This window comes from Scardinius erythrophthalmus, assembly GCF_964197995.2.
Source record: "Scardinius erythrophthalmus genome assembly, chromosome: 10".
NCBI classification, from domain to species: domain Eukaryota; kingdom Metazoa; phylum Chordata; class Actinopteri; order Cypriniformes; family Leuciscidae; genus Scardinius; species Scardinius erythrophthalmus.
Window position 1 is genome coordinate 32160475 of NC_138230.1, and position 26651 is coordinate 32187125.

The 26651-nt window shown below is 39.7% G+C and overlaps 1 protein-coding gene across 1 annotated transcript in view; it reads left to right on the forward strand.

Moving 5' to 3' along the window:
• The window catches only part of jarid2b (jumonji and AT-rich interaction domain containing 2b), a 108541-nt gene that overhangs the window by 65176 nt on the left and 16714 nt on the right, over window positions 1-26651 (forward strand). Inside the window, exons 4-6 of the mRNA XM_081375691.1 lie at window positions 12417-12586; window positions 21537-21704; window positions 26349-26548. Coding sequence (XP_081231817.1) covers window positions 12417-12586; window positions 21537-21704; window positions 26349-26548 — 538 coding nt within the window. The remainder of the gene's footprint in view (window positions 1-12416; window positions 12587-21536; window positions 21705-26348; window positions 26549-26651) is intronic.

Here is a 26651-nt window from a genome sequence, read left to right on the forward strand (position 1 = left end):
TGTTGCACAGGTTTTTGTCTGTCCATCGTGAAATAAATCATGTTCACAACTAGTCTACATATTTTGCCCAGGTTTACGAGGGTCATAGCATTGAATCTGTTAAAGAGAGTCTGATTTTTGTTTGAGACACTTGGTAGCGTAAACAGAATATCAGCGAACAGAACTGGATGTTATACTTTGCTGTCTATGATATAGTTGGTACATTGCGTCTAGACTAATGGAAACTATGAGTATACATATTTTCTACAATTGTTCTTACCTGCACTGTGGTTCATAAAGTTAAAAAAGATTTGAATTATTTAAGTGAATGCAGTATTATTTAAATGAGCTACCACTTCTACCTATTTGTTGCATGTCGGTCTACTATGGTGAAATTGATTTTACAGTAGATTTACCTGCTCTTAAAGGTGCCATATGTAACAATTGAGGTAAAAATATCCCAAAAATGAGCTACACACATCAAAAGAATGAGAAGAAATAAGGGCGATGATGTCATTAAAAAAATGTCAAGTTATAGTGCTGCAGAGATATCAACCTTAATTAGCATTAGCATTACTAGCCACGGCCCGACAGGTGTCGTAATACCAGTTTCGGCCATGGGAGGCGGTATACGGGCAACATAACCACCAGCCAAACATGCAATACACGAATAACTCGCACGGCTTGTGGGCGTACTTGAACCTGATGTGGAAAGTACAGCCCACTACTACATTTCAGTTCAGGGAAGAGAGCGGAAGGATGGCTGAAGCCCTTGGCAAGAGACCCCTACCACCACCCGCTGCAGGGAAAAAAACGCGCTCTGAAGCACAAATAAAATCTCAAAAAGCTATCCGCCACACTGGCGGGTGAACGATCATACCAAAATATGACATTTTAAGCGCGCACGCGCTCTTCTGCCTCTAAGAACTAGCAGAGAGAGAGAGCGAGCCCCGGCCGCGCGCGCGCGCACTCACTCACTATATTCAGAGCGGTCAAGTTTCCCCGTACTTTTTGACAAGCGTCCTTGACAGGGCGGCCAGAGCTTCTTTGCAGCTCAAGTCGGCGGCGGTGTATACAGTTTTAGTAACGCTCTATCTGTTGACGGCGCTGAGGAAAAAGCTCCCGCCACTGGAAGAAGCTGTCGCCGCCCATTTGTGTCCTCCTGCGCACCCATCAAAGCCGTGCAGAACGTCTTCAGCACTCACGGATCGCGCATACTCCGCCGCTGGCCAGGCTGCTTCTGCTTTACACACCCTGGACGCACGAAACGTAACGGAAAACATTGCAAGGTGTAATGAGACCGAATGTTTTTTGGTGACTAATGATAACTTAACTAGAAGTGGTATTGCTAATGAAAATCAAACTTGATATATGCTGCTAAATTAGCTTCAGGCGGGCAGCGTAACACTCTAAATAGATGTTGTCCCTATTTTAACTTGTATATGTGCAGCTAAGAAGGTAGGGGCGGAGCATAGACCAATTCACTTTCTGGAGGTATACTGCCCCCATCTGGTATGGAATGTGGAGTATGACTTGATTTTTTTTTGCCAGACATGACATATGGCACCTTTAAAGGGATAGTTCACTCAAAAATGACAATTTTTTTTTTACTCACCCTCAAGTCGTTCCAAACCTGTATGACTTTGTCTTCTGTCAATCACAAAACAAGTTATTTTGAAGAATGTTGGAAACCAACCAGTTTTGATGACCATTGGCTTCCATTCTCAAAATATATTTTTTTGTTCCTTAGAGGAAATACAGTCATACAGGTTTAGAACGACATGAGGGTGAGTAAATGATGACAGATTTTTCATGTTCATTTGAGTGAACTATCCCTTAAATGGCAGTGTTGCTTTGTCAGTTGGTCTCTTTCTGTTTAAGATGGCAGTTCAGGCTCATAAAAAAGCTGTATCTGACTTTATAACAGCATTCAAAACACTAGAGATGATCCAGCAGAAATCTATTTCTGATTTTATGCATTAAAAGCTCCATGTGTCCTTTTGCTCTCGGTTTCCTTCATCTTTTTGTCTCGAGGCGTTCTAGCTTCGCACAGTATTAATGATGCCCGGCAGTGATTGACAGCGTTAGCGTTCGGGTGCATCAGTGTGACGTCACGCATGAGCAGCAGACGGATGTGTTCAAACGGAGGGGAGGGTGGCGTGGGCCCTCAGCATCTGGCTCGGTGCCAGTCGAGACCACCTGTCTGAGCGCAGCACGTCTGCTCTATTGTTAAACCACACCGGCTGGGTTAAGTTGCAGCTCTATATAAAGAGTAACAGACATCTTAAGTGGGGACACAGGATTTAGACAGGGATTTTGTAGGAGTACTGGTATCACTGTCTGTCTCTTTCTCTCCTCACTCCGCACCCTCGCCAGCTCACGCTTTGTTACGTAACAAACAGCCTTCAGCTGCCTTTAGTGAAATCACAAGCGATTGAATTTGTAGACTGGTATCATTTCGGCACCTGTCCAGCAGCGGCTCTGGGAAGCCGTTATCGTTCAGGAACTTTATATTAACACCTCCCAGAGTAAATGTGAGCGCCGCTTCGGTTGCAAATGCCTCCGAAGTCATATAAACACACTCATGATCGCCTTTAAAGCAACAGAGTGCTAGGCCTGTAAATAGAAAATACAGTTTGTGGTTGACATGAAAATTCAGTAGTTTAGCTGGTTTAAATGACAGAATTCATTACTGTTATCGGTCAAGCCGAGTTTGAAATTTGATGTTGAGTCAAATTTGGCTTGGCCTCTGCATGTTTCCTGACAAGTCCACGTGAAACTGTTCACAGCCCATTTTATTTCTGTAACGTGTAGGGGTGCAACGGATTGCAGTTGATCCGTGATCTGTGCGGACCAGGCACCGTGGTGATTCGCGGATTAACTGCTACGTTTAACCATCAAAGAGTTAGTTTATCATGTGCACGTGTTTTGTCCTCACAGTTTACACATTCAAGCGATTTTAAACGTGGAAGAAGAGGCGAAAATTGGGACTCATGCGCGGTTATCTGTGAGCACAGCCTCACATGCAGAGAGAGAGGCATGTTTCAGATAGCATGTGAATATCGAATTGATTCCTGATTGAAACCAGCCAATCAGAAAGCGTTTTGTACTTTTTGGGTTTGTGAAATATTTTGGATGGTGGGGTTTTCAAGTGTTTATGTAAAGAAGAGAGCAAGAGTCTTACAGCTGCTGTAAGTTTCTTACTGTCAGGCTAATGTAAAATGATTGTGGTGCTGCGCGAAGAGCTGATATTAGGCTTTTAGTGGTCGCATGTTTAATGGTGATGCAGTGCACTTAAGCCAAAACATGATGGCTTAGAAATATCTACCTTTATAATTGAATCTCTTGTGTGTTTAGATGCTAAAGGCTTTTTGTTCCACAAATCCATATTTTTATTCTCCTGAGCTGAATGTTAATGTCATAGCTGTATTTTTTTGTGATGAATGGTGGCATTTGTAGGTTACCCCTGAGGAGTCAGGTTTGTATTTTTCTCCTCATGACCTCTCTGACCTCACGTCTTTGGACTTACCTGACTAATGTGCTGATATATGACAGCAGAGCAGTAGGGTCCAAGGTGAAAGGTCAATCCAATACCAAACCATCTTTCATGGTTCTGAGCAGAGAACTTGACTCAGGTAGGCAGAAAAGCAGTAAAAAATTAGCTGGGGTGTATTTGCAGGTCTAAAGTTTATTCTGATGTAGAGCGCTCCACAGGGAGGGTCATCAATATCACATTCATTTATTCTCCAGCCCAGGGTCAGAGCGCGTCTTTTTACTTAATCAGTTTCTCAGCACAAAGAATATTTGAGATTCAATTCATATCTTCCTTACTGTTCAAAAATTTGGGGTCAGTGATGAAATTAATGCTTTTATTCAGCAAGGACGCATTAAATTGATCAAAAGATTGATTTCAAATAAATGCTGATGTATCATGGTTTCCTGAAAACTATTAAGCAGCACAGATGTTTTTAACATTGATAATAAGTGTTACTTGAGAAGCAAATCAACATAATTATGAGAATGATTTCTGAAGGATCATGTGACACTGAAGACTGGAGTAATGATGCTGAATATTCAGCTTTGCCTTCACAGGAATAAATTGCATTTTAAAATATATCCAAATAGAAATTTACTTTTATATTTAAAGTTGAAATAATATTTCACAATATTAGTATTTTTAATGTTTCAGGTCATTGCGTATTGTGAGCACATTTTAAAAAATCTTACTGACCCCAAAAGTTTTTTGTTTTTTACACCATTAGCCTAAAAACTGAATGTTCGCTCAATTAGATACATTTTAGTGAATCAGTTCATTCAGGTGGCTCGTTTTATTGAACAAGTTAAAAAATTATTCATTTAAAAAAATTATATTGCAGCTCATTTTCACTTAAGCTAATATAAAACGTATTAATTTAGCACATTATTTTACAGAATCCATGTAACTTGCTGAGCGTTTTCCACTTCATCATTTTACTCCTCAAATAAAACACAGTTGAGTGATTTAGAAATATTTAGCAGAACGACTCAGCTCAATAATTACAAAGTACTAATTTGAAAGAACAATTTGTTTACAAATATTTACCCTATTTTTTTATTGACCATCTAACCCAACCCACGCTCTGTTTTTCTGCTTTGTCACCATTTTGTAGCAATTATCATTTCAGCACTGTTTATTGGAGCGAGCTCATGAATGACCCAGAATCAGGGATCCCCCTGCGCTCTCTTGGCTGCCCGGCACATGTGCCGCTGGCTCCTCACCGTGCTCTCAGAGCCAGCTGCTCCGCACTGGCAGAGGCTGCTGAGAGACTTTATCAGGACCATGTGGCCCATCTGGAGCTGTTTAGTTTTAGCAGAGAGCGAGAAAGAGAGAGAGAGTTAGCATGTGTACTAGGAGCCAGCAAGAAAATGAAAGATGTTTGACTTTACGGAAAAACTGGCCATTCCTCGTTATCATTCATTACTTTCTCCCTTCTCTGGTAACATGGTAGTATGAATAGTTTAAATTACAACTGTTATTTTAACACTAAATGTTCATTTAATGTGATTAATTATAAATAAAATAAAGTGATTAAAAATTAATGCTATTAATCATACCACCACAATAAGGAATTTACTTACCATCAGAGCAACATTCAAGCAAAGAGACATGACTCTATTGCTAAGGGTATTTTATTATCTTTATACTTTGTATGCTGTTTAATTTTTTTGATTGACAGGTGTTTGTGTGTGTGTCTCCAAGCAGTTTTAGTGAAGCCTTTAGCATAGAGCAGCTGGGCATGACAGAAGATGGATTTAACAATGACGGGATGTGTACTGAGCAGATTTGAATGAGTAGATTCAAAGTAAACTATGTTAGAGATCACAGTCAATCTACAGTGCTTGTTTATCTCTAACAATACAAATCAAATAGATGGCATGTTACACATACACATGCTGTATGCTGAGAATTATGAGTGTCTGTTCTGCAGTCACATCATAGTGTGACATCATGGTATGGTCATTATCAGAATATCAAAAGATTATAGGATTTGTCAGTTAAGTAAGGCTTAAAATTAGGCCTACTGTAAATTATTGTTTTCATATAAAAATATATACATTTAAAATTATACTAAAGTGCATCTCTGTGGACACACAGAGTACTTGGCTGTTCTGTCTTTTTTATTTGTGGGCTAGGTGTATTTATTTATTTAGGTTGAGTTTTTATAAATGTATTTATTAAAGGTGAACTAAGTAACTTTTTTACCGAACTGAACAGCTTCGGAGTCATTGGAATGGTCATATTACTTATTTCGGGTTGAATGGTGGTCGTTTCGCACCCCCCTGGTGCCCGTGAGCGGAAAATCCGCACTTGCAACTTTGAGCCGGCGGGCCACCGGCCGCCGCGTCAGGAAGTATCGCGTGATATCAGGTCTCGCGATGTTTCAATTGCTTTACGGCCAAAAGAAATCTGCTAAAATGCTGTCATTATTGCGCTCCCTCACGCTGTTCGAACCCGAATGAAGAAGACGTTTTAAAGAATGTCCCATCTGCTTTGATGTCGTTGATCTACTAGCCTCTGGTGTCTGAGAATCGCCAACGAGTTTTTACAACAGTGTTGTCAAATATCTATTCCGAAGCTGTGGGGGGAGCTCTAGAGAGAAACCTGCGAGCAAAAAGCGAGAATACAGCGAAGAAATCCCGAAACTACTGAGCCCTGCTTTAATAATAATAATAATAATAATAATAATAATAATACAAATATTTAGCCTAGCTTAGTTTTTAGGTGTGATACCAACACATCAAAAAAGGTACCTTTTATTTACTGTGTCTTCCAGTTCATTCTTTTTCTACAGATCATTATGTTGGATCCACGAGGGCTGTGCTTCTCGTCTGATAGCAATCCTGTTATCTTAAAGTTTCCTCCATGTTAATACATGCACATGATGGAAAAGCTGAATGAATCACTGTTGCACACAAAGGGTTTTTATACAGCCCTCCTCCCCTTTCTTCCCTCTTAAAACTCAAACATCTCTGCCCCCGGGGTCTATCAGTGCCTGCCCTCTCTTCATGGCTCCATCCATCTCCCTCCTGCAATCATTCATCTCTTTCTTCCCTCCCTGTGAGCTTCTCCCCTGCTCCACTCATCTGATCCGGAGAGAGCCAGAGCCTGCTGCTGAGATTAGGAGTGACTCCAGCCGCTGTGGAATGCTTTGATGCTTCGTGATTTGGGGGGGGGGGGGGGTGCTGACACCAGAGGGGTTGTCCCTTTTACCCCTGGCGCCGCCAATGTGCTTTTGTTTGTGGAAGCCCTCCAACTCTTCCTCCTGTTCGACACGATTTGGTGCTCTTTTAGAGGAGCACAATCCTTCAAAACAATCGCACACTACAGAGTGCTCAAGCATTCAGTAGATTCCCAGAGTGCTTGCACTACTTGTGTTACTTTGTCATTCTGCACGCTTATGATTGAGGAGAGAGATCATGTTACCAACGATATTTCACATAACGCCAGCAGAGATCACAGAATGTGACTAGCCACCCTGCCAGAAAGAGGCTTGTTTAATATCCATGTCCTCTGCTGTTGATGCAGATGGGACAGCTTCATTTGTTTAATGTTGGGGATTGTAACTGCATCCTGTGATTGGAGGCAGATACACTGAAACTAGAGACAACTTCTCAACATGCAAATGATTAAGCATTAACATGATTAATGTAAACCAGTAAAAGTAGCTTAACTTAATCTCATTGTGCATGTGCGTGTTCCCACATGCCACCATCATATTAGACTTCATGCATATATTTCAGTGATATACACCACTCTGTGTCCTCTGATTGTTCACTCCAGCTCGCAACAGCTGTTGCTTGTAAAACAAGGTAACATAAAGGTTACCAAAGCATTTTGTCACTCTCCTTCACCTCCTCTCCTAACCTCCATTAAGCCCCTAGGGATCCGACCGCTTTTTCTTTTCCTTTCCGATGGGGCAAACTCAACTCCTCTCTTGTTGCTGTCCTAAAAGCTAATCAGTGACACAGAAGAACTCCACATGTAACGTCAGAGTGGGGCATTCTTTGAAGGGCGAGGCACAGGGATTAGAAGAGGATGAATCTGGACATCCTGCCATAATCCCTCCCTCCGCGCCTCCCAGCAGGTGCTCACCCCTCGCTTTTTTTTCCTTTTGGTTGTTTCACTTGACTGCCCCTTCTGCACTTTTTCACTCCTCCACTCCTCCTCTGTCTAGCTCTCTCCACATCTTGGCCAGCTGGGCTGATCTCCAGGAGGCCTAATTTGCTCTGACCTCTTTGTTGTCCCTCTATCTTAAGCACACCCTTACACACACAGGTGGAGGCGAGAGAGAGAACTAGAGCCAGATACATTGAAACTGGAAGCAGATTTGGATGCAGGTACTTTGACCAAAACTGTAGACCAGTTTGATATTCAGGTAGTAACTTGAAATCTGTAGATTGATTAGGAGGCAGATACCTTGAAACTGCAAGAAGATTTGACAAAAGATTTCGATGATTTGATCGAAGATTTGATTAGAACTGGAGGCAGATACTTTGACAATAGTGGCAAACCTGAGGCAAATTTGAATATAGATATGTTGTCAGCTGTAGACTGAAACTTTTAAAACTTTAGACTGATTTGAAGGCAAATACATTGAAACTGGAGGCAATTTTGGAGACAGAGACAGAATTTGAAGGCAGATCAATTTTAAGATGGAGGTAGAGACTTGGACAATAGAGGCAGATATATTGAAACTCCTGGATGCCTTCTAGTGATCTCTGTTTGTACCAGTCTGCTCCCTTTTTAGATTTACATAAATGCACTAAATACCCTTTAAACTTGACCTCAGTCCCAGCTCTTCATCATAGGTTTTTTTGGCCTCCATGAGCTAAATGGTAATTGGATCATAGCCCTAGTTCCTGGAGTGACCTTACCCTGCTGTGGTTTTTATCAGCTGTAAATTATGCATGAGCCTCTTGTTAAAAGACTGGCATTGTAAGAGAACCCATATCTGTCCCATTAAGGAGTGCACAGGCTGGGAAGCTCCATGGGGCTATTGTGTTGCAGTGTCTCTTGCTCATTGAGGAAGGGAAATACCAGCGGAACCGGAATGCCCAGATCAGTCAATCCCATGGCCCCTCTCTACCCATCCTGTCTGGAGGATGTGGTTCGATCCCATATCCACTCTCCATCACTCATGTTGCAGTTTACAGACTCTCTTTTTCTGAGAAATAGCATATACATATATATATATATTGAACCTTCTCTGTCTAAATACAGATTAGACAGATACAAATTTGAATACATATACGTTGATAGCTGTAGACTGAAACTTTGAAATCTTTAGACTGATTTGAAGATCATTACATTGAAATTGAAGGCAAATTTGGAGACAGAGATGGAATTTGAAGACAGATAGATTTAAGCTTGAGGTGGATTTGGAGGTATAGACTATATATAAAAAATATATATATAATTGTTCCCTGGTTGACAGGAGTGTCTTGAAGTTGGAACTAAGTTCCTTTGGAGCCTGGCTTTTTTTGGAGTGTGTCATTAATTTGCATAGACATGCTATAATTGGGGACAGCCACAACTCCTGCAATTATTCCTGGGAAAATATGCAGAGCTTCAAAACACTGGAGCTCTTAAAACCTAACAAGTTTATGTGCTGTCTCCTGCTTTCTTAGGCAATTAACTTCTAGGACAACATCTTAAATGTCATGAACCTTCACAAGTTGCTGAATTGGAACACTGTACATATGCAACAATGCCTTATGCCACACAAATGGAATTTGACACGTATGATTCCAATACAGTTTGACATTAGCATGGAGGCAAACAATGAGATACTCTAACAAGCCCAAATATGCATTGTGCACAAAAATGTAATGAGATGTCACTATTTGTATAGAGAATCTTCAGTATTCAATGAAATATCTTTCGCTGAGTTTGATGCAATGCATTCTGGGTTTGTCTTCCCTCCAAAAGATAGATGTGATTCCAAAATGAGAAGGCTGAATAATGTGGTTTCCTACCTTTTGGAAAGAGCTTTTGCATTTTTAGTGCCTTCAATGCTTTTAAAAGCCAGGCAAGGGAATTCACTAGGTTTTTAAACATAACTATCATTTAATTAAGCTTTTAATGTTTAGAGTTGGAGTCTTAAGATCAGAGTCAACAAATGTTTTCATAGCCATTACATTTTCAGAGAGCTCCCAGGAAAGTTGTGGCTCCATAGCATCTTCCTAGGACTTTTCCCATTTCTGTTTGGACTCACTGTATTGTTTCTCTCTCATCTGTTTAAGTTTACTGTATATCATGTGAGGTCTGTATTTAGACCGTATAGATGTGGTGAGAAACATGCATTAAGTTGTAAAATCGCTTTCTACATCATGTGTAGGGAATACACTACATCATGTCGACTATCCCACCATGTCACTGGATACTTCCATGCCAAACAGTTGGCCGTTATACCCTTTAATGAGGAACAGATAGGATAAATAGTCCAATAAAAGCAGGCCGTCTCTGAAATTGAGAGCAGTCTAGACTTACTCTATGAACTGTGACATCCTTCTTTGTTTTACTGGTTCCTTTTTTTTTTGCATCAGAACTACTCTGGTACTTGGTTGCGTTAATACTTCTAAAGCAGCAGTTCTCAGCTCCTAAAAATATTTAGATTTCTTATGAAAACCATGGCAAGAAAAGGAGATTGTTTTCTTTATTTCGCCTGCGAAGTAACAATCCTCCCCTGGACCAGTCTAAATGAGGTTAAACCTCTGCCTGAAACACTTTAGCAATCAATAAATAATTGGGCAGTTGGCCGGCTTGTAAGTGCTTTGTTGAATATCTAGCAGCAATGTTTTAAAGCCAAGGTTTTTTTACGCTTGTGTTTGTTGGCTGAAATCTCACTCAGCTGTCATTTAGTCCTCCAGCTATCATAAAAATGTTTCTATGAACTTTTTGCCTGTGTAATCTCCATTAATTAATGTCAGTGTTTGGGTGTGGAGCTGCAGTTCCCTTTTGAACAGATGATGTGGTTTTAGAGGGTGATTATATGTCTTTTTGAAACATAACACATGTATTTTAATCTTGTCCACTTCAATTTTTGTTTTTGTTCTGTAAATAAACTAGAGTTCACTGTAATTTCTTGTTTATATCCATGTCTTTGAGGCTTTCAGTCTCATTCTTTCCTCCTTTCAGACTTAAGCACATTTAATTGCTTGACTCTCATGGTTCATTATCACAGTTTGGTCCTTGCTCTATTTCCTATGTGGAGCCTTTGCTATTACAAAAGGGGTGTCTTTAAAAAGTACAGACTTAATGAACAGCTTACCGAACAATTCTTCATAAGTGCTTCAATAATGGTTTTGGAACCACAAAATTAAGATTCCAAATTAGTCAGAAAGTGTGTTTGCACCTTGTACAAAATAGACTCGAACAGTAGTTGCAGCATCTCTCCTATTTTGTGGCATAACGGAGGTGCCCGTGCCATCAGTCACAGTCATGAGAGACTGGAAAAGAAAAAAAAAGAAGGAACAATCTGTCTGCAAAACATAGCGCTGGTGAAAATTGATTAGCGATGCCGTTACAGCTTCGTCAAAGCTGCTGGCGGTTGGCAAACCATCTCAGGCACGGTCCTCTGATTGAATGAGATTAATTTGTACAGGAGTGAATGATGTTTGTCTTTTACCCATCCCCCATTATTTTCTTTAATTCTATGTGGGGAGAACATATTTGGCAGCAGACATCAGGCGTGGACCGAGGGGAGTACGTGTGGGTAAAATGATGAAATGCAGCTGAAATGGAAAGTGCGTACACGCGTGCCTCCTCTGGCAGCGCACGGAGGGTGGAGGAGGAATTGAGACATACGACTTTCCACTGTTTTTAGTATTCCATGCTGTTTCCCGTGGAGAGTTGAACTGAAATGTAGAGTCAGTGAGTTGGATGTCTCCAAAAGGAGAAGCTGTGAGTGAGTGTGAGGCCTTGAATGTTGGCAGTTTGATTTATCCTTAGTGCTATTTATCAGTCATCAGCTGCTGCTGAAGTCTTCACGGCACGTAATGGAGAACTTAATTACATTTCGAAGCCTTGACGTGAATCAACATTCAGAGGTCGAGTTAGACAATATCTTGCAAGTGCTTAAGAAGGAAGCACAAGTGTCTGCTAGAGTTGTCTCAAGTCACTCGCTCATAGAGACTGTCTACTCTGATTCTTGAGATATGTGACAAAAATAGCAGCTTTTCCACTTTGAAATGAATCAGACTTTATCCACAATAGTGTACACATTAACCATTTCATTTGGTTATTTTTTTTTTTTTTTTTTTTTAGAATTAATTATGACTTGATCACTAACGTCCCTAAGAACAGTTATGCATAAGTTTATCTTTTATTTTATTTTTTTTATTACTACTGTGTGCTGACAGAGAAAAGGTTCATTATAAAAATGAACAGCTGTTTCCATACTTTTTAAATACACTGTCAATTTTTTGTAAAAGATTTTAAAGTCAATCTTTGTCCTTAAGGGCACCTTTTCATATTCCACCTGCTCTCAGTTCATCAACAAGGTCAAATATGGGTGAATACATCCTTTTTTTTTTTTTTTTTTTTTGTAGCTTTTATTGTTCCAGTACTTAACCCAGTTAGCAGCATTTGGATAACCATCAGAAATCGCAGCTCTTGTGTGCTAATCGGACCAAAAACCTGTTTGAAAGGGTTCCAGATCGACTTAATTAGTCATGGCAACAGCAAGGCCCAAAGTGGAGTTTTACCATCACGAGAGCAAATGCGTTAAGAGAAATTTATTGCTCTGGGCAACGTTATCCAAGTCCCAGTGCCAAGTGGGGATTTGCAGAAGAAAAGTTTTTATAATGTATCCATAAAGTCTCTGTTATGTGATAGAATGCAAGTGTATTTAAAATCTATTGTTTCCATTTTCTCTCTCTCTCTCTCTCTCTCTCAGGCCCAGACTGCATGCACAGAGGAAGTTTGCGCAGTCTCAACCCAACTCCCCCAGCACCACGCCGGTGAAGATGGCCGACCCCTCTCTGCCCACGCCGCTCACACATATCACATTCCTCTCCAAACGCAAACCCAAGACAGAAGACTTCCTCACCTTCATATGCCTTCGAGGTATTGCCTCATTTTTCATTTCCCTTAGAGAGTTAATATAGTTTTGACAGTGTTTTTTATTTGTATTTTGTTTTTTTACTTAGTCTTTAGTTGTAAACGTGCATGATTTTTTTAGTTGAAAATAGTTTCAGGATCATTTTAGTTTTCCTCTCTATTAAAAGCTAACTATGATGACAAACAACACTTTATTAGAAACTGCACCAAAATAATGCAATCAAAGTTAAAGATTTAACACAGCGCACTGCAGTCCAAGTGGACAATTAAATGTGTGATAAATGTGTAATTGCTGCTACATTTAGCAGTAAATTGTAACTACCATCATTATAGGGTATCCAGCGGCATGGACTGTATCCGCTCAGAGCAACAACTAGTTGCTGAATTTGCCAAGTTACGGCATGGCATTTTGGAAAATATTCAGGAGTTATTGTTGAGGCTGTTTAGACCCTTTATGTTTTGTGGCAGTTCAGATTAACTAAAGAAGACTAATGTGTTTTGTTTTAGTTTTGCAATGTTTCACGAAGTGAGCTGAGCCATTGTATGCTGTATGAGGCATTTGCTTTTCACAGTTACTTAATGTGGTTTTGACAGTGTCAGATTTACCTGCCCCTGAACATCAAGTGTGATACAGCAACAGTCAGAATTCAGGCTTGGGAAATTAGTTAAATCAAACCACTCAGCATTGATGAAAGAAGAAATACTTTTTTTTTTTTTAATTCTTGTTTTCTCCTTTAGAGTACTCCAGTTTTTAGCTATTTTATTGCTAGTTTTTGTCTTTTGTTCATGATAAACTTTCCTACAGCCTTCGCCCAACACCTCGGGCCTGCTCACCTGGTGCCCAGGAACCGTAGCACTGGTGTCTGGTGTCATGGCAGAGGTGGCATCTGAACTCCAATGCTGCACAAATGTTGACTCTCAAAGCTAGGAGGTATCAACACCAACTGTTTCATGTTGAAAAAATGGTGTTATCAGCCTAAAGTGTCATGAACACACACTTTTACAAACACACCCACCTCTGTGAACCAGGCTCTGCCTTTCACAAGGGATTATGGGTTCCTCTCGCTTTCAAGGTCGGTACACAGTGTTTCTATAGAGTGAATCTCAAATATTAGTTTTAACAGGTAAAACTAAAGGCTCCAGGGTAGCATAGAGCCTCATAGCCAATTCATGTTGAATCTGAGTTTAGAGAAAGTCATTTAAATTATATTTAATATTTTCAGCTAACAATTCTTGCTTTGTTTTAAACGTTTCACCACATTTCAGTCCATTCTGTGGGTTCCCCCCCCCCCAAATCTGTGCAGAAAATGCAAAATAGATGTCGACTGTGTCTGCTCTTAGCTCTGTCTGTAGACTTTGTGTGGCCCTTTTTATTTTACATGATAATTTGCTTTACTTTAAATTCATTTACTATTATCAGACCTTAACGACCAAAAAAGAAAACTTTTTCTACCGTTTCATGCACGTCCTGAGATGTGTAAAGTGTAGGAAAAGTGGAACCAGAAAGTTCCATTTGTACTGCTCAAATAATTGAGAGCAAAGACTTGCTGGACTTTTGAATTTATTCTCTGGCTGGAGTTTTTACAACATAATAATAACTTAAACCTTGCGGGAGATGGTTTAGACTGCCTCATTTCAGTATAAACTTTCCTTTCTCACCGGGATTTCAGAATATCAGCCAGAACTATCCTGTATCATGTTTTCCGAAAACAAGACATTCATTAGCTCAAATTTACGGTTATGAGCATTCACTGCTTCTGTAAAAGTAGTCTTTTAATCACTTTGGCACGTTTTTGGGTACCGTATGAAATATTAGCTAGTTGTATCAGATGCGTTATGCCCCGTGTATGCGGTCTGGTCAGCTCAGGTCTCCTCAGACTTGACCGTAACTTGACTTGGCCTGGTGTTTGAGGTCATGGAGAGGCCAAATCCACGTGTTGAGGGTGTTGCGTATCAGCTTCAACTCTCAGTGACTCTCTTAGCAGTTTTTTCCACAGTGGCAATTAGATGATGGGCCGCACCTCAATAACTGTACACCAGCCTCGACATTATTTATAGATGATATTCCCCTGCTGTAGTGTGTATTTGTGTGTGTGGAGCGTAATGTTGTCCAAATGGCATTACAATACAGTGGTGTTATGAGAAGTAAAGAGTTGTCATAACGCCATGTGTCGTTTTATCCTTCAAAGAATCCCTGACTTTCAATATCTTCCAGAGTTCTCTTTACTTTGGCATGCCTGTTCCAGCCATCAGGAGAGGCGGTCGTAAGCAGGCGGTGTTGATCTTTCAGAGGGGTGTGAGGTAGAGAGTATGGGTAAATACAGATCAATGGATTCTGGGTAAATATAGCCAGGGTCAAATAGGCAGTCCTACAATAGCTCAGTCATGGCTGACTGCCAGTGAAACGCCGCTCTTATCTGACAGAGAAAAAGTATTTAACTGGACCGCTGAGTAGAGTGCATGCTGTGATAAAGGTGATGTTGTGATGTGTCTGACGGTCTTCTCAAAAGAAAAGTTAAGTCATGAAAAGACGTAATCTATAGTTCTGCCTTTTGAGACAACAACATAAGCATGGTTTTGTTTTTTAAAATGGATTTTTCTAACATCAGTATTGCGTTATATACGTGTTCTGATGCAATGTTAAGTAATTCGCTGTGAACAAAATGCAGGAATTATGCTCTGACGAAAACCGTTTCTGTTTTCATACTACATGCCACTTTAAATCCTGATGAGTGTTTCATTACATGTAGAAAACAGTTGCCTGTATGTGTGTGAAATCTTCTTGTCAAACACTAAGATTTAAAGCAATCTAGATGATGATCTGTGCCGGCGACATCCATGCTGATCCATAACTATCTTTAATAGTAAAGAAAAATGTTGGAAAGACATTTCTTGTTTAAATTCGCATATGCATATAGAGCTGGGAAGTCTTTTGAGTCTCAGTGTTTTTCATAGTGTACGTCAATGAACTGTTCAATTGATTCGCTTACTTTAAGAAAAATGCAAAATACGTCTTAATTCTTTATATATATATGTATATGTATATGTGTATATATATATATATATATATATATATATATATATATATATATATATATATATATATATATATATATATACATACATATACATACATATATATTATATATATATATATATATATATATATATATATATATATATATATATATATAATATATATGTATGTATATATTCTTGTATATATATGTGTATATATATTTGTTCAGAACCTCTGCCATACACACTCCTCATAATATGAACTAGGTAAAAAGGTAAGGAGATATGAGTGAATGAATAATGTACTCCATTGCCCGTGTTACATAACAAGCTGTTGTAACTGTATTTTTATGTGGATTTGAATGTCCTCATGAGCATTTATTTAAATTCCAGTGTCTCTTGGATATCGTTGACTGTCTTAAAGTCTTTATTTATGTCTCTCAAGCCACAGCAGCCGCATTCAAGCCACAGCCACGTGTGTCGGCGTGAAGCTGTTGCACTGGCGCTGCGCTACGAAAGAACAAAGATAGCTGATTTCAATTCAATTAAGTGCGCTGACGTGTGCGGCTTGGCGGTGGGGCAGCAGGCTGATTAAATTCACCCACCGACGACTCAAGCATAGGGCAAACTGGGTTAATGGATTTGCAGACATTCAGGATGGAATGTAAATTAGTGGAGATATAATCCATAATCCCTTCGCATTCTTGCTGCCGTCATAGCCCAGAGACAATGTTTTTAATGTCCCCTCTTATTCCCCTCACTCACCGCTCTCTAGTGCACTCCATAGTGCCATATGCTGTCACATAGAGGGGATATAGTGCCAGGCAGGGGGGCTGCTCACTGTCTAACATCTCCACTCAACTGCCATGCACCTCAACCTGATTGAAAACCTGTTAACCTGACAGGAGCCCTGACAACATTGGGTTAAGATGGGCGACCCGTACAAATCAAGCTGTAAAAGGATAGCAAAAAATGAGTTCTCTCATCATTTATTCACCCTCAAGCTGTTTCAAACCAGCATGGTTTTTTCGTGGAGTAAAGTTGTTCACGGAAAGTCGGTTTGACGTCAGTGACCCCGCATGCCAAATTTTAATAAGGATAATGGGCAAACTTGTAAATATGGCGTAGGGAACCTTTTTCAGTGAATATCAACTTTAAATTCACACATAAAGCTGTAGTGTGACTTAAAATTAGCACACAAATTGTTTTAAATAATTTTATGATACTTTTACTGGTGCTTTTTGACCTTTTAAGAGCTTGAAATGGCACCTGGTCATTATACCCTTGTGAAAAAGAATACTTATTACAGAAATATTGTGCTTTAAAAAATATACTTGAGTGTGAACTGAATGGATTTTTTTTTTTTTTTAGACACGCTTGCTAATTGCAATTAAATGAAAATGTATTAGTTTCAATTAATATTAAATTCAATTAGCTGGATTCTTTTAGTGATATTGAGTGAAGATGTCGGTAACCAGACAGTTGATGGACCCCATTGACTTCCATAGTAGCACTTTACATGTATGTTTACTTTAGTATGTAAGCCAACACATCAAAATAATTTAATTAATATCATGTTATCTGCAAGTACAGTTTTCACAAGGGTGTGCTTTAATTGTATGGAAAGAAAAAGATCGGGAAGTACTTCAAAGCTCTAATCTTTTGTGTACCACGGGATAAAGGAAGTCATACAGGTTTGTAACGACATGAGGGTGAGTAAGTGATGACAGAATTTTCAGTTTGGGTGAACTATTCTTTTAGGAATACTTCCTCACTCCCTCTAACCATGTTTCTGATCAAAACAGTCCGCACGGCAACCAAACATCCAATCAGAGCGAGGACATCTGCTCAGGCAGATTTGATTGGTTCTCCTTGAGCTTCAATTTGAACCTCTTTTGCTTTATAAAATGGGACAAAAGCAGAGCATCCGAAGTAGAACACTTCGCTTGTAATTATGTCTGTGCTTGAATTAAATCTGACAATTGTAATGGATGCCTTCATCTTTAATTATGATTTGTGTCAGCCTGTGAATATGAGAGCACATAATTGGGGATTGGGGAAGGTCTGTTTTTTAGTCTGTTTTTTTTATTTTCTTTCTCTCTGGGAGATGACAGATTTAGATTTGGCTCCAGAGAAAGAAGCTGAGGGGAGAAGCCGTGACAGACGGCGTGTGATTGCTATCAAAAATCTGGTTTGTGCACCCCTGACGCCAGTGACCGGGAGCTATAGTTGGGCTACTCCCTACCCAGCATTCCCTGGGGCACTCGCTAAACCTCATGAGCCTGATACTCATTCTGGGGTGGGGTGGGGTGGGGTGGGGTGGGGTGGGGTGGAGTGGGGGTGGGATCTGTAATCTGAAACAGATTACATGACAATAACATAATTTTTGCAGAGCATCTAACACTAGGAAAAATTGTCTGCCTTCCATTGCCAGCGGTTTCCCTCCCCCATTCATGACCCAGGCTGACCCTCAAGTCTGTGAGCTATTGGCGTTTTGACCTTTTCCTCCCACAGCATGGGAGCGCAAGATAATGATAATGGCAGCCATTTTCTTAATTAGTTGAGCTGACATTAAGTGGCCCGGTTTGTTTGTTGGCACCTTTGGTCAATCTCTGCTTGTGATTTTAGGAATTTGGCTTGTTCCATATGGAGTAACCATCATAGGTGTTTTGTTTCAAAGTAAGATGTGGTCCTGTTTTGTACATTAGCATAAAGTTACATTATACATGTCTTTGTGAGTTTCTTTCTGTAATTCATGTCACAAAGGTCATCATGCATATTATATGACTGATAATCCTTGAAGTGGAGAATGTGATTTGTATATGTGATGTGGTTAGAGCTAATATTTCAAAGTATTATAATATCCATCCATTCTCCAAACCGCTTTATCCTCTGTAGGGTCACGGGAGTGCTGGAGTCTATCCCACCATCTCGGGCCACAGGTGGGGGACACCCTGAATGGATAGATATTGTAATATTTTACCTCAAAATTGTATCAATTTCAGAATCAGAATCAGAATCAGAAAGAGCTTTATTGCCAAGTATGCTTGCGCATACGAGGAATTTGTCTTGGTGACAGCTTCCAGTACACATACAATATAAAGTGACAAGACAAGTGACAAGTAACATAGGTATAAATAAAAAATAGAAAAAATAAAAATAAAATAAAAATAAAAGATTATAAATTATAAATATATATAAAGTTATAAGGTGCTGTAATGAAATGTCTGAGGGAAGTATTGCACATGTTTGTTCCACAGTAGGGGAACATTAAGTGTTCATGAGGTAGATGGCCTGGGGAAAGAAACTTTTCCTGTGTCTGGTTGTTTTTGTGCTCGGTGCTCTGTAGCGTCGACCAGACGGTAACAGTTCAAACAGAAAGTGTGCTGGGTGTGACGGGTCCAGAGTGATTTTGCGAGCCCTTTTACTCACTCTGGATGAGTGCAGTACTTTGAGTGTGGGAAGGGTAGTGCCAGTGATTCGCTCAGCAGTCCGAACTATCCGCTGTAGTCTACGGAGGTCGGTTTTGGTAGCAGAGCCGAACCAGACGGTGATGGAAGTGCAGAGGATGGACTGGATGACAGCTGAGTAGAACTGTACGAGCAGCTCCTGTGGCAGGTTGAATTTCCTCAGCTGACGCAGGAAGTACAGTCTCTGTTGGGCTTTCTTCACAATAGAGTCTATGTGAGTGTCCCACTTCAGATCCTGAGAGATGGTGGTGCCCAGGAACCTGAATGACTGAATGACTGAATTTATCAATATTCCACCAGTCTTAACACTGGCTAATAACCCAAAAACACATTTTTATTTTTATTTCAGTTTACGTTTTAAGTTTAGTTATTTTAGTACTTCAGCTAGAACTGTTATTTTTACTGCTAAATTTTTATTTTTATTTTCAATGTTAAGTTGAAGTTTTTGTGTAATATTTGTTTTATTTTATTTCAGCTTTATTGCAATTTCTGAAAACAATTTTTAATAGTTTTGTTTTTAGTTCAACAATAACAAGAACCCATTTTAACACTTTGAAGTGAACACTAGTGACGTAGAATTCGGTCTCTCGGCCCTTTTACAGAAGTCAATTTAATAGCATCTCGTTAAGATTTCTACTTCATTCAGTCATTTTATTTGTTCCCCGAACAGTCAACATGTCTCAATTGCTATTATAAATGTTGTCACATTGACCATGACTATTAATGTGGCATGTCAAATGCTACATGTATGCAGTGACATCATCACCGCAGCCACACCGACTGCAGCTTCACGGTAATAGAGAGCTAATGAGAGCACATTTGCAGGGCCATGGCTGACACACTCATGTTTCATTCATGAGGCTGGCGGAGAACAGCACTAGATAATGATAATTGTTGCCCGGTGTAGTGCGGACGAATCGCAGACGTGCAGTAGTGCAGGTTTCTGCGCTGATAGGGCTGGAGAGGGCATATTTGGCAGCTAATGGGCAACAGGCATTTGACATGCATCACTTGCACTGTTTGTATGAGAAATATTGATGTTGCCAATGCATATTTGGCTATTGCTGGACCTTCTGTGTAATGTGGTGTGTGTCCACACTGTAAATAAAATCCACACTATTTCGAAGCTGTAAATAAATAAGGATTATTACAGTATGTTTTACAAGAAAATATTATTTCAGTCTCTCTAAAATTAACTAAAATTTTGTTTAGTTCAGTGTTACTTGCTGCTTCCATAATTATTCATTATTTATTTGATTATTAACTTTATCAAATAAATAAAATCAATTAAATGCATTGGAATTATGACTGTCTACATCTGTTTTTGTTTTGTTTTTTGTTTTGTTTTTATTTCCGAAAGTTTCACGTCATTCCGTTTTGTTTTTTTGTTTTATTCCAAAGGTTTCATGTCATTCCTTTTGTTTTGTTTTGTTTTGTTTTGTTTTGTTTTGTTTTCCAAATGTTTCATGTCATTCCTTGGTTTTGTATACCGTGCCTAACTTTTTATCTTTAAAGCTTTGTCTGATGAAGGTTTCATGTCATTCCTTTTTGGTTTGGTTTGGTTTGGTTTGGTTTTTGTTTTGTTCCGAAGGTTTCATGTCATTCCTTGTTTTTGTTTTTGTTTTTGTTTTTGTGTTGTGTTGTGTTGTGTTGTGTTGTGTTGTGTTGTGTTGTGTTGTGTTGTGTTGTGTTGTGTTGTGTTGTGTTGTGTTGTGTTGTGTTGTGTTGTGTTCCGTTCCGAAGGTTTCATGTCATTCCTTTTTGGTTTGGTTTGGTTTTTGTTTTGTTCCGAAGGTTTCATGTCATTCCTTGTTTTTGTTTGTGTTGTGTTGTGTTGTGTTGTGTTGTGTTGTGTTGTGTTCCGTTCCGTTCCGTTCCGAAGGTTTCATGTCATTCCTTTTTGGTTTGGTTTGGTTTGGTTTGGTTTTTGTTTTGTTCCGAAGGTTTCATGTCATTCATTTTTGTTTTGTTTTTTGTTTTGCTCCAAAGGTTTCATGTCATTCCTTGGTTTTTGCATACCGTGTGTAGTTTGTATACCGTGCCTTACTTTTTAACTTTCAAGCTCTGATCCAGGAGCAGTGGTGTATTATGGGGCTCTTCACATGGGGCTGCAATCTTTCAGTGTGCTGCTGGTTATCAGCTGGTGCTATTTAAAGCGTAGTTTCTCTTGAAAGGAGAAACGTCAGTCAGACACAGTCACTTGTGGCTGCAAATCTCCTCTCAGCACAGACAGAAACAGAGGAGTGTAATGTACTCAGGCTTCTGAGGAGCGTTGCTACGGCTGCAACAGTCTCGTCTAATCTCATCCAGAGCAGCAGCTGATTTTCTGAGGATTACAGCTGCAATAGAAACTGAGATTACAGAGTTGTGTCGGTTTATCCCATTTTCTTCGGCCACTTCTCAGTAAATGTGCTGGGCCTGTGGCTTCCTTTAAAGCTTTCTCTCTCTGTCTCTTTCCCGCCTCTCAGGCTCACCGGCATTACCCAGTAACGTGGCCTACTTCGGCAGCTCTCAGGATGAGGAGGAACTGGATGATGAAGATGAAATTGAGGAAGAGAAAGCACCCAGTGTGGCATCCACGTCATGCCAGTCTACACCTAAGAAGGGCAAACCTCCTGGCAAGATCAACGGATTCGGTAAGAACAGAGGATGAAAAACAATCGCAGCAAAATAGAGAACGTTTGTCTGTAACTTACTGTGTGATTGTTTTTATGATTATAGTTTGCAATTACGTGATTAATTAGCATGAAAAAGTATGCAATATTATCATAAATTGCATTCAATAGTCTGATTAATAGTATCTTAATTTTAGGAGATCTCTTAGCAAATATTGCTAAAAATTATTTTTCAAAAGTTAGATTCTTTTTCAAGAAAATAATACTTTTACTCAGCAGATGCATTAATCAAACGTAATAGTAAGTACATTTATAATGTTACAAATTATTATTTCGATTTCAAATAAGTGCTGTTCTTTTGAACTCTATTCATCAAAGAATACTGAAATATAAAAATATTAAGCAGCTGTTTTCAACATTGATGATAATAAGAAATGTTTTTGAGCAGCAAAGCAGCATATTAGAATGATTTCTGAAGGATCATGTGACACTGGAGACTAGAGTAATGATGCTGAAAATTCATCTTTGCCAACACAGGAATAAATTAAATTTAAAATATATCAAAATAGAAAACATTTATAACAGTTTTAAATAACTATTTCAGAAAATTGCTGTTATTACTGTATTTTTGATTAAATAAATGCAGCCTTGCTGAGCATAAGACTTTTTTTTTTTTTAAATCGTACTGACCCCACATTTTTTAACTGTGCTGTACGTGTTGAGAGAGAGAGGAGAGAGAAGAGAATCGCTGCTTCTTGTGTGGGAACGGGAATCTTATATTGGAGTGGGACATGACGCTTCCATCTTTCCACTCCAATTATCACTTTAGTAGGAAAGGCGGTAACAGGGTGTTTATGCATTTAGCCCACAGCTGTGCCGAGTAACGGCGGGCAACGAGCTTTACGCTAACACACACTCTCACACCCTCCCAACAAATGAAGGAAAGACGGTCCTATAAGTCAGTTTGAGCACTTTGAGACTCTCAATAGATGCTGTGCGAGTTTAAAGAAGGGTGGCAAGGTATTGGGGGAGCATGTGTGTTAATGAAACATCATGTTGAACAAAAATAATCTGTCAGTAGATAATTGAAAGCCAAGAGGCTTGTTTAATTTAGTGTGCTGAAGTGTCTTTAACAGCCATCAGAGGATCAAGCTGCCATCTATATATAAACACAAATACACACATTAGTTGTGTAAGCATTTGTCTCTAAGTATTGTAGTTCTATAGCAGTGTAGCACACACTAACAGTCCCTAACAGTCCCTCCAGGATTTCACCATCGCAAAATTTAATGCAAACTGTGTGTTATTTGCAGCAGGTTTCATTTTTGTCTGATTTCTGCTATTTGTCCACAAAACAATGTTCTCCTGAGAGGGGAAAAAAACAATATTAGCTCATGAAAACCCTAAATCAGACTCCAAACAAATAAATCAATATGTGTTCAACGGTATTACTGAACTGGGATGGACCATATGGAACACTGGGACACCCGGTTATATGTAAGCGTTTTAAAAGGAAAGAAAATTTCTGATATGTGGCCAATTTGAGCAGCGTGATCCAAGTGATCTTTACAAATCATTAATTCACAACCTTCACTTGTCTATTCAACCTTTTCACATCCAAACCAAGAAAGACACGGCTTTGTCAGCGATCTAAAGACGTTTTTATTTATGTGTTAAGCACATGGGACGAAATCGAGTAATTTAAATGTTGCTATTAAACTATCACAGAGTACATTATTTTTCATAATGCTTGATTTCACTATTAGATTTAATGCATTATTTTACTGGATATGCACTTTTAATGTTTTGAGTGAATGCTAATACTATCATGTATTGTACATTTTGTTCAATTAAATTGTTCAAGTGTAAAAACATGAAATAATAATTTGAAACATTTAAAACGTACAGTATATAAGTGTTACTGATTTATATGCTGTACAGATCCAGTGACCGTGTGCAAGAGTGTGTTCTTAAGGCCCGTACACACCGGGACGAATATCGGCGCGCGTTATTCGCCAGCGTTTTTCAACGTGTTTTTTGTGTTCACACCCAAGCGATTTTCGCTGACGATGAGCCGAGTGAACATGCAAATTCATTCCCTGACATTAGATGGCGCTTAATACCACTCCATAACAGTTCTCTTTTATCAAGATTTTTGTAGTCGCTGTCGCGTTTGACACAGTTCTTTATGTTCCGACACCAACGAGACCAGCAGCTCTACATTCATCTTGCCTTGCATCTTTCTCGTCTTATTTCTTCCCGGCAGTGTTTAGACGCTACTTGGCATATATCTTCTTCGCCGTTGCGTATGTGTTCTTGGCAAGACCGTTTTGTGTTTGAGCGCCCCCAAGTTGTGTTTTACTGTAACTTCAGAAGCTCCAGACACGTGAGCAAAAGCGCCAATCTCATTGGTCAGATAGTTTTTGACGCGACGTGTCAAACCAAAAAAATTAACCCGAGGCGTTTTTTAAAAAATGACACTTTTACACGTGGCGTTTTTCGCGTCGGTGTGCACACTCACATTGGCGCCCTTTGTTTAGGTACGAGGCGTTAAACGTCGGCGAATATCGCGCGTGAAATTCGTCCCGGTGTGAACAGGCCTTTATTGTGTCTGTTCTTGTTCATGCATAATTTAGCTCAGTTTTATTCAACTCAAATTGATCTTGATTGCTCCAGATTGGCCCAGATTCAGGAATTTGCAACTTATTCTTTACAGTCCTAAAGTTTTGTGTATGTAGAGCACCCTGACCGCCTGAGGTGGATGGATGCGTGAAATGCACACTGTCCCATGTTCAGGAAAGGAATTTCCCATCTCTCTCTCTCTGTCTCTCTGTCTGTCCTTAGCTTATCCGGTGACTGGAGATATCCCGTTGTCTGACCTGTCCCATGTCAGATGTGACAATTTAATATGAAGCACAGGCAGAGCTCTTCTCTCTCTCTCTCTCTCTCTCTCTCTCTCTCTCTCTCTCTCTCTCTCTCTCTCTCTCTCTCTCTCTCACTCACTCACTCACTCACTCTCTCTCTCTCTCTCTCTCTCTCTCTCTCTCTCTCTCTCTCTCTCTCTCTCTCTCTCTCTCTCTCTCTCTCTCTCTCTCTCTCTCTCTCTCTCTCTCTCTCTTTCTCTCTCTCTCTCTGTGTGTGTGTGTCTCTCAGAGCGAGAGAAACCACAGTGCTCGGCTTTCATTCGCTGAACCTCAGTAACCCAGAGGCGTGTTTACATTTCTAAATTAAACACCTTTTATTGAGTTCAGCTGTCGGTAGCAGTTCCAAGTGCAAGCCTTACAGCGCGAAAGCCCGTCCGTTTCCCCTTCGCTGACACGCTCTGCTGCCTCTTGATATTTAAACACTGTAAAATTAAAGTGAGCAGTCGTAAATACAGAGAGCAGTTTGAATGTGTGTTAATTAGAGCAGTCCAGAGGGCCTGATAACAGACAGACTACCCTGTCCAAAAATGTCAAAAATAGTTATTCACAGTCTTATCTATAGAAAACATCTACAAATGCATATTAAAAACAAACTCGCAGATGAGAAGGAGGGAGGTTTTGTTTTTGTGTTGTTTCTTTGTTTGGTTTTGATTTTTCTTTACTTCTGTTTTGCTTTGTTTTGTTTTTTTGTTTTTTTTTGGTAAAGTAAATGTAAAATGTAAAGTACATGCAGTACACAAATAAGTTAGCCTGTGTTTCCCCATGCCGCCTTGCGCGCAGCGCAATTTTATTCACGCTGCTAGGCAGCCTGGATACCATGGACCAGATTTTCCCCTCAAAAAGGGAACCAATCACAGAACGGGGAGGGAGCAGCAAGACGATGACGACGTCTATGCGACACACCGAAGCAGTTTGTTTATATCTATGGATCCAACATGGCATCAGACGCGAAGTTACCTTTCGATGCAGCCTTAGATAGTGCTCTAAGTAGTTTAGAACGCAAGTTTATTTCATCTTCTTCCTCGTCCAATTTCTGTCGCTCTACATACGTCATCTGGTATAATTGAAACGATTGGCTATGAGCTACGTACAGGCGCATTTGATAGACATTCGTAGCGCCCAATAAACGGCTCTGGGCATTCGTAAACCACGCCTCAAATACGAGAAAATGAACATGTGGTTCCCAGACCACGTCTCAATGAGACGAGGTCTGACGTTAGCCAGGCTACAAATAAGTATGAAGTATGGCAAAACTGCAGTTTTCAAAATTGTTCTGACACTGCATTCGATAAAATTCATAAAGCAACCCTCTTGCATTGCTCAATGAGCTGTGAACAAGATTATAATGAAAACACACTGCTTTCACACACAAGAAAAAATTACACTGCAAATAGTAAACATAATATTTTTAGTGTGTGATTTGAAACATTTACTGCCTGCTAAATAAGATGCATGAATTGAATGTAAAATGTGACTGAGAAGGCAATGAAATACAATATTTTAATGTATTATCTTTGCAATTAATAAAGAATAGTTGGTTACGCTTTATTTTAAGGTGTCCTTGTTACAGTGTAATTATACACTTAAGTACTGAGTAATGTTAATTAACAACAGGGTTAGGATAAGGGTTTGGTTTAGTGTTAGTTGCATGTAACTATGCATAATTTATAGTTATTACTATAGTAACTACATGCAACATATTTTTGTGTATTTTAATAACCCTGTTATTTCTGTTCCCTAGTGCTAAATGGCCATAAGGTACACAAGGACAAAGAGCTCACTCCCAGAACAAGAAGCAGAGAGTTGGCTGTGGTAAGAGATTGCAGCGAGAGGTGTGATGCGTCTGGTGACATCTCACACAAGCACACAGCGGCCACCGCCAAGAGCCACAACACCAACGGCCACAACTACAGAAGAACCTCAGAGGAACTCCGCAAGCAGGTATACCACCCTTCTGTCCATCCCAGTAAGAGCAAGGGATTGTACAATGATTGGCTTTGCACACTGGCAATCTGCTAGTCAGTTGGGAACATCGATCCTGATG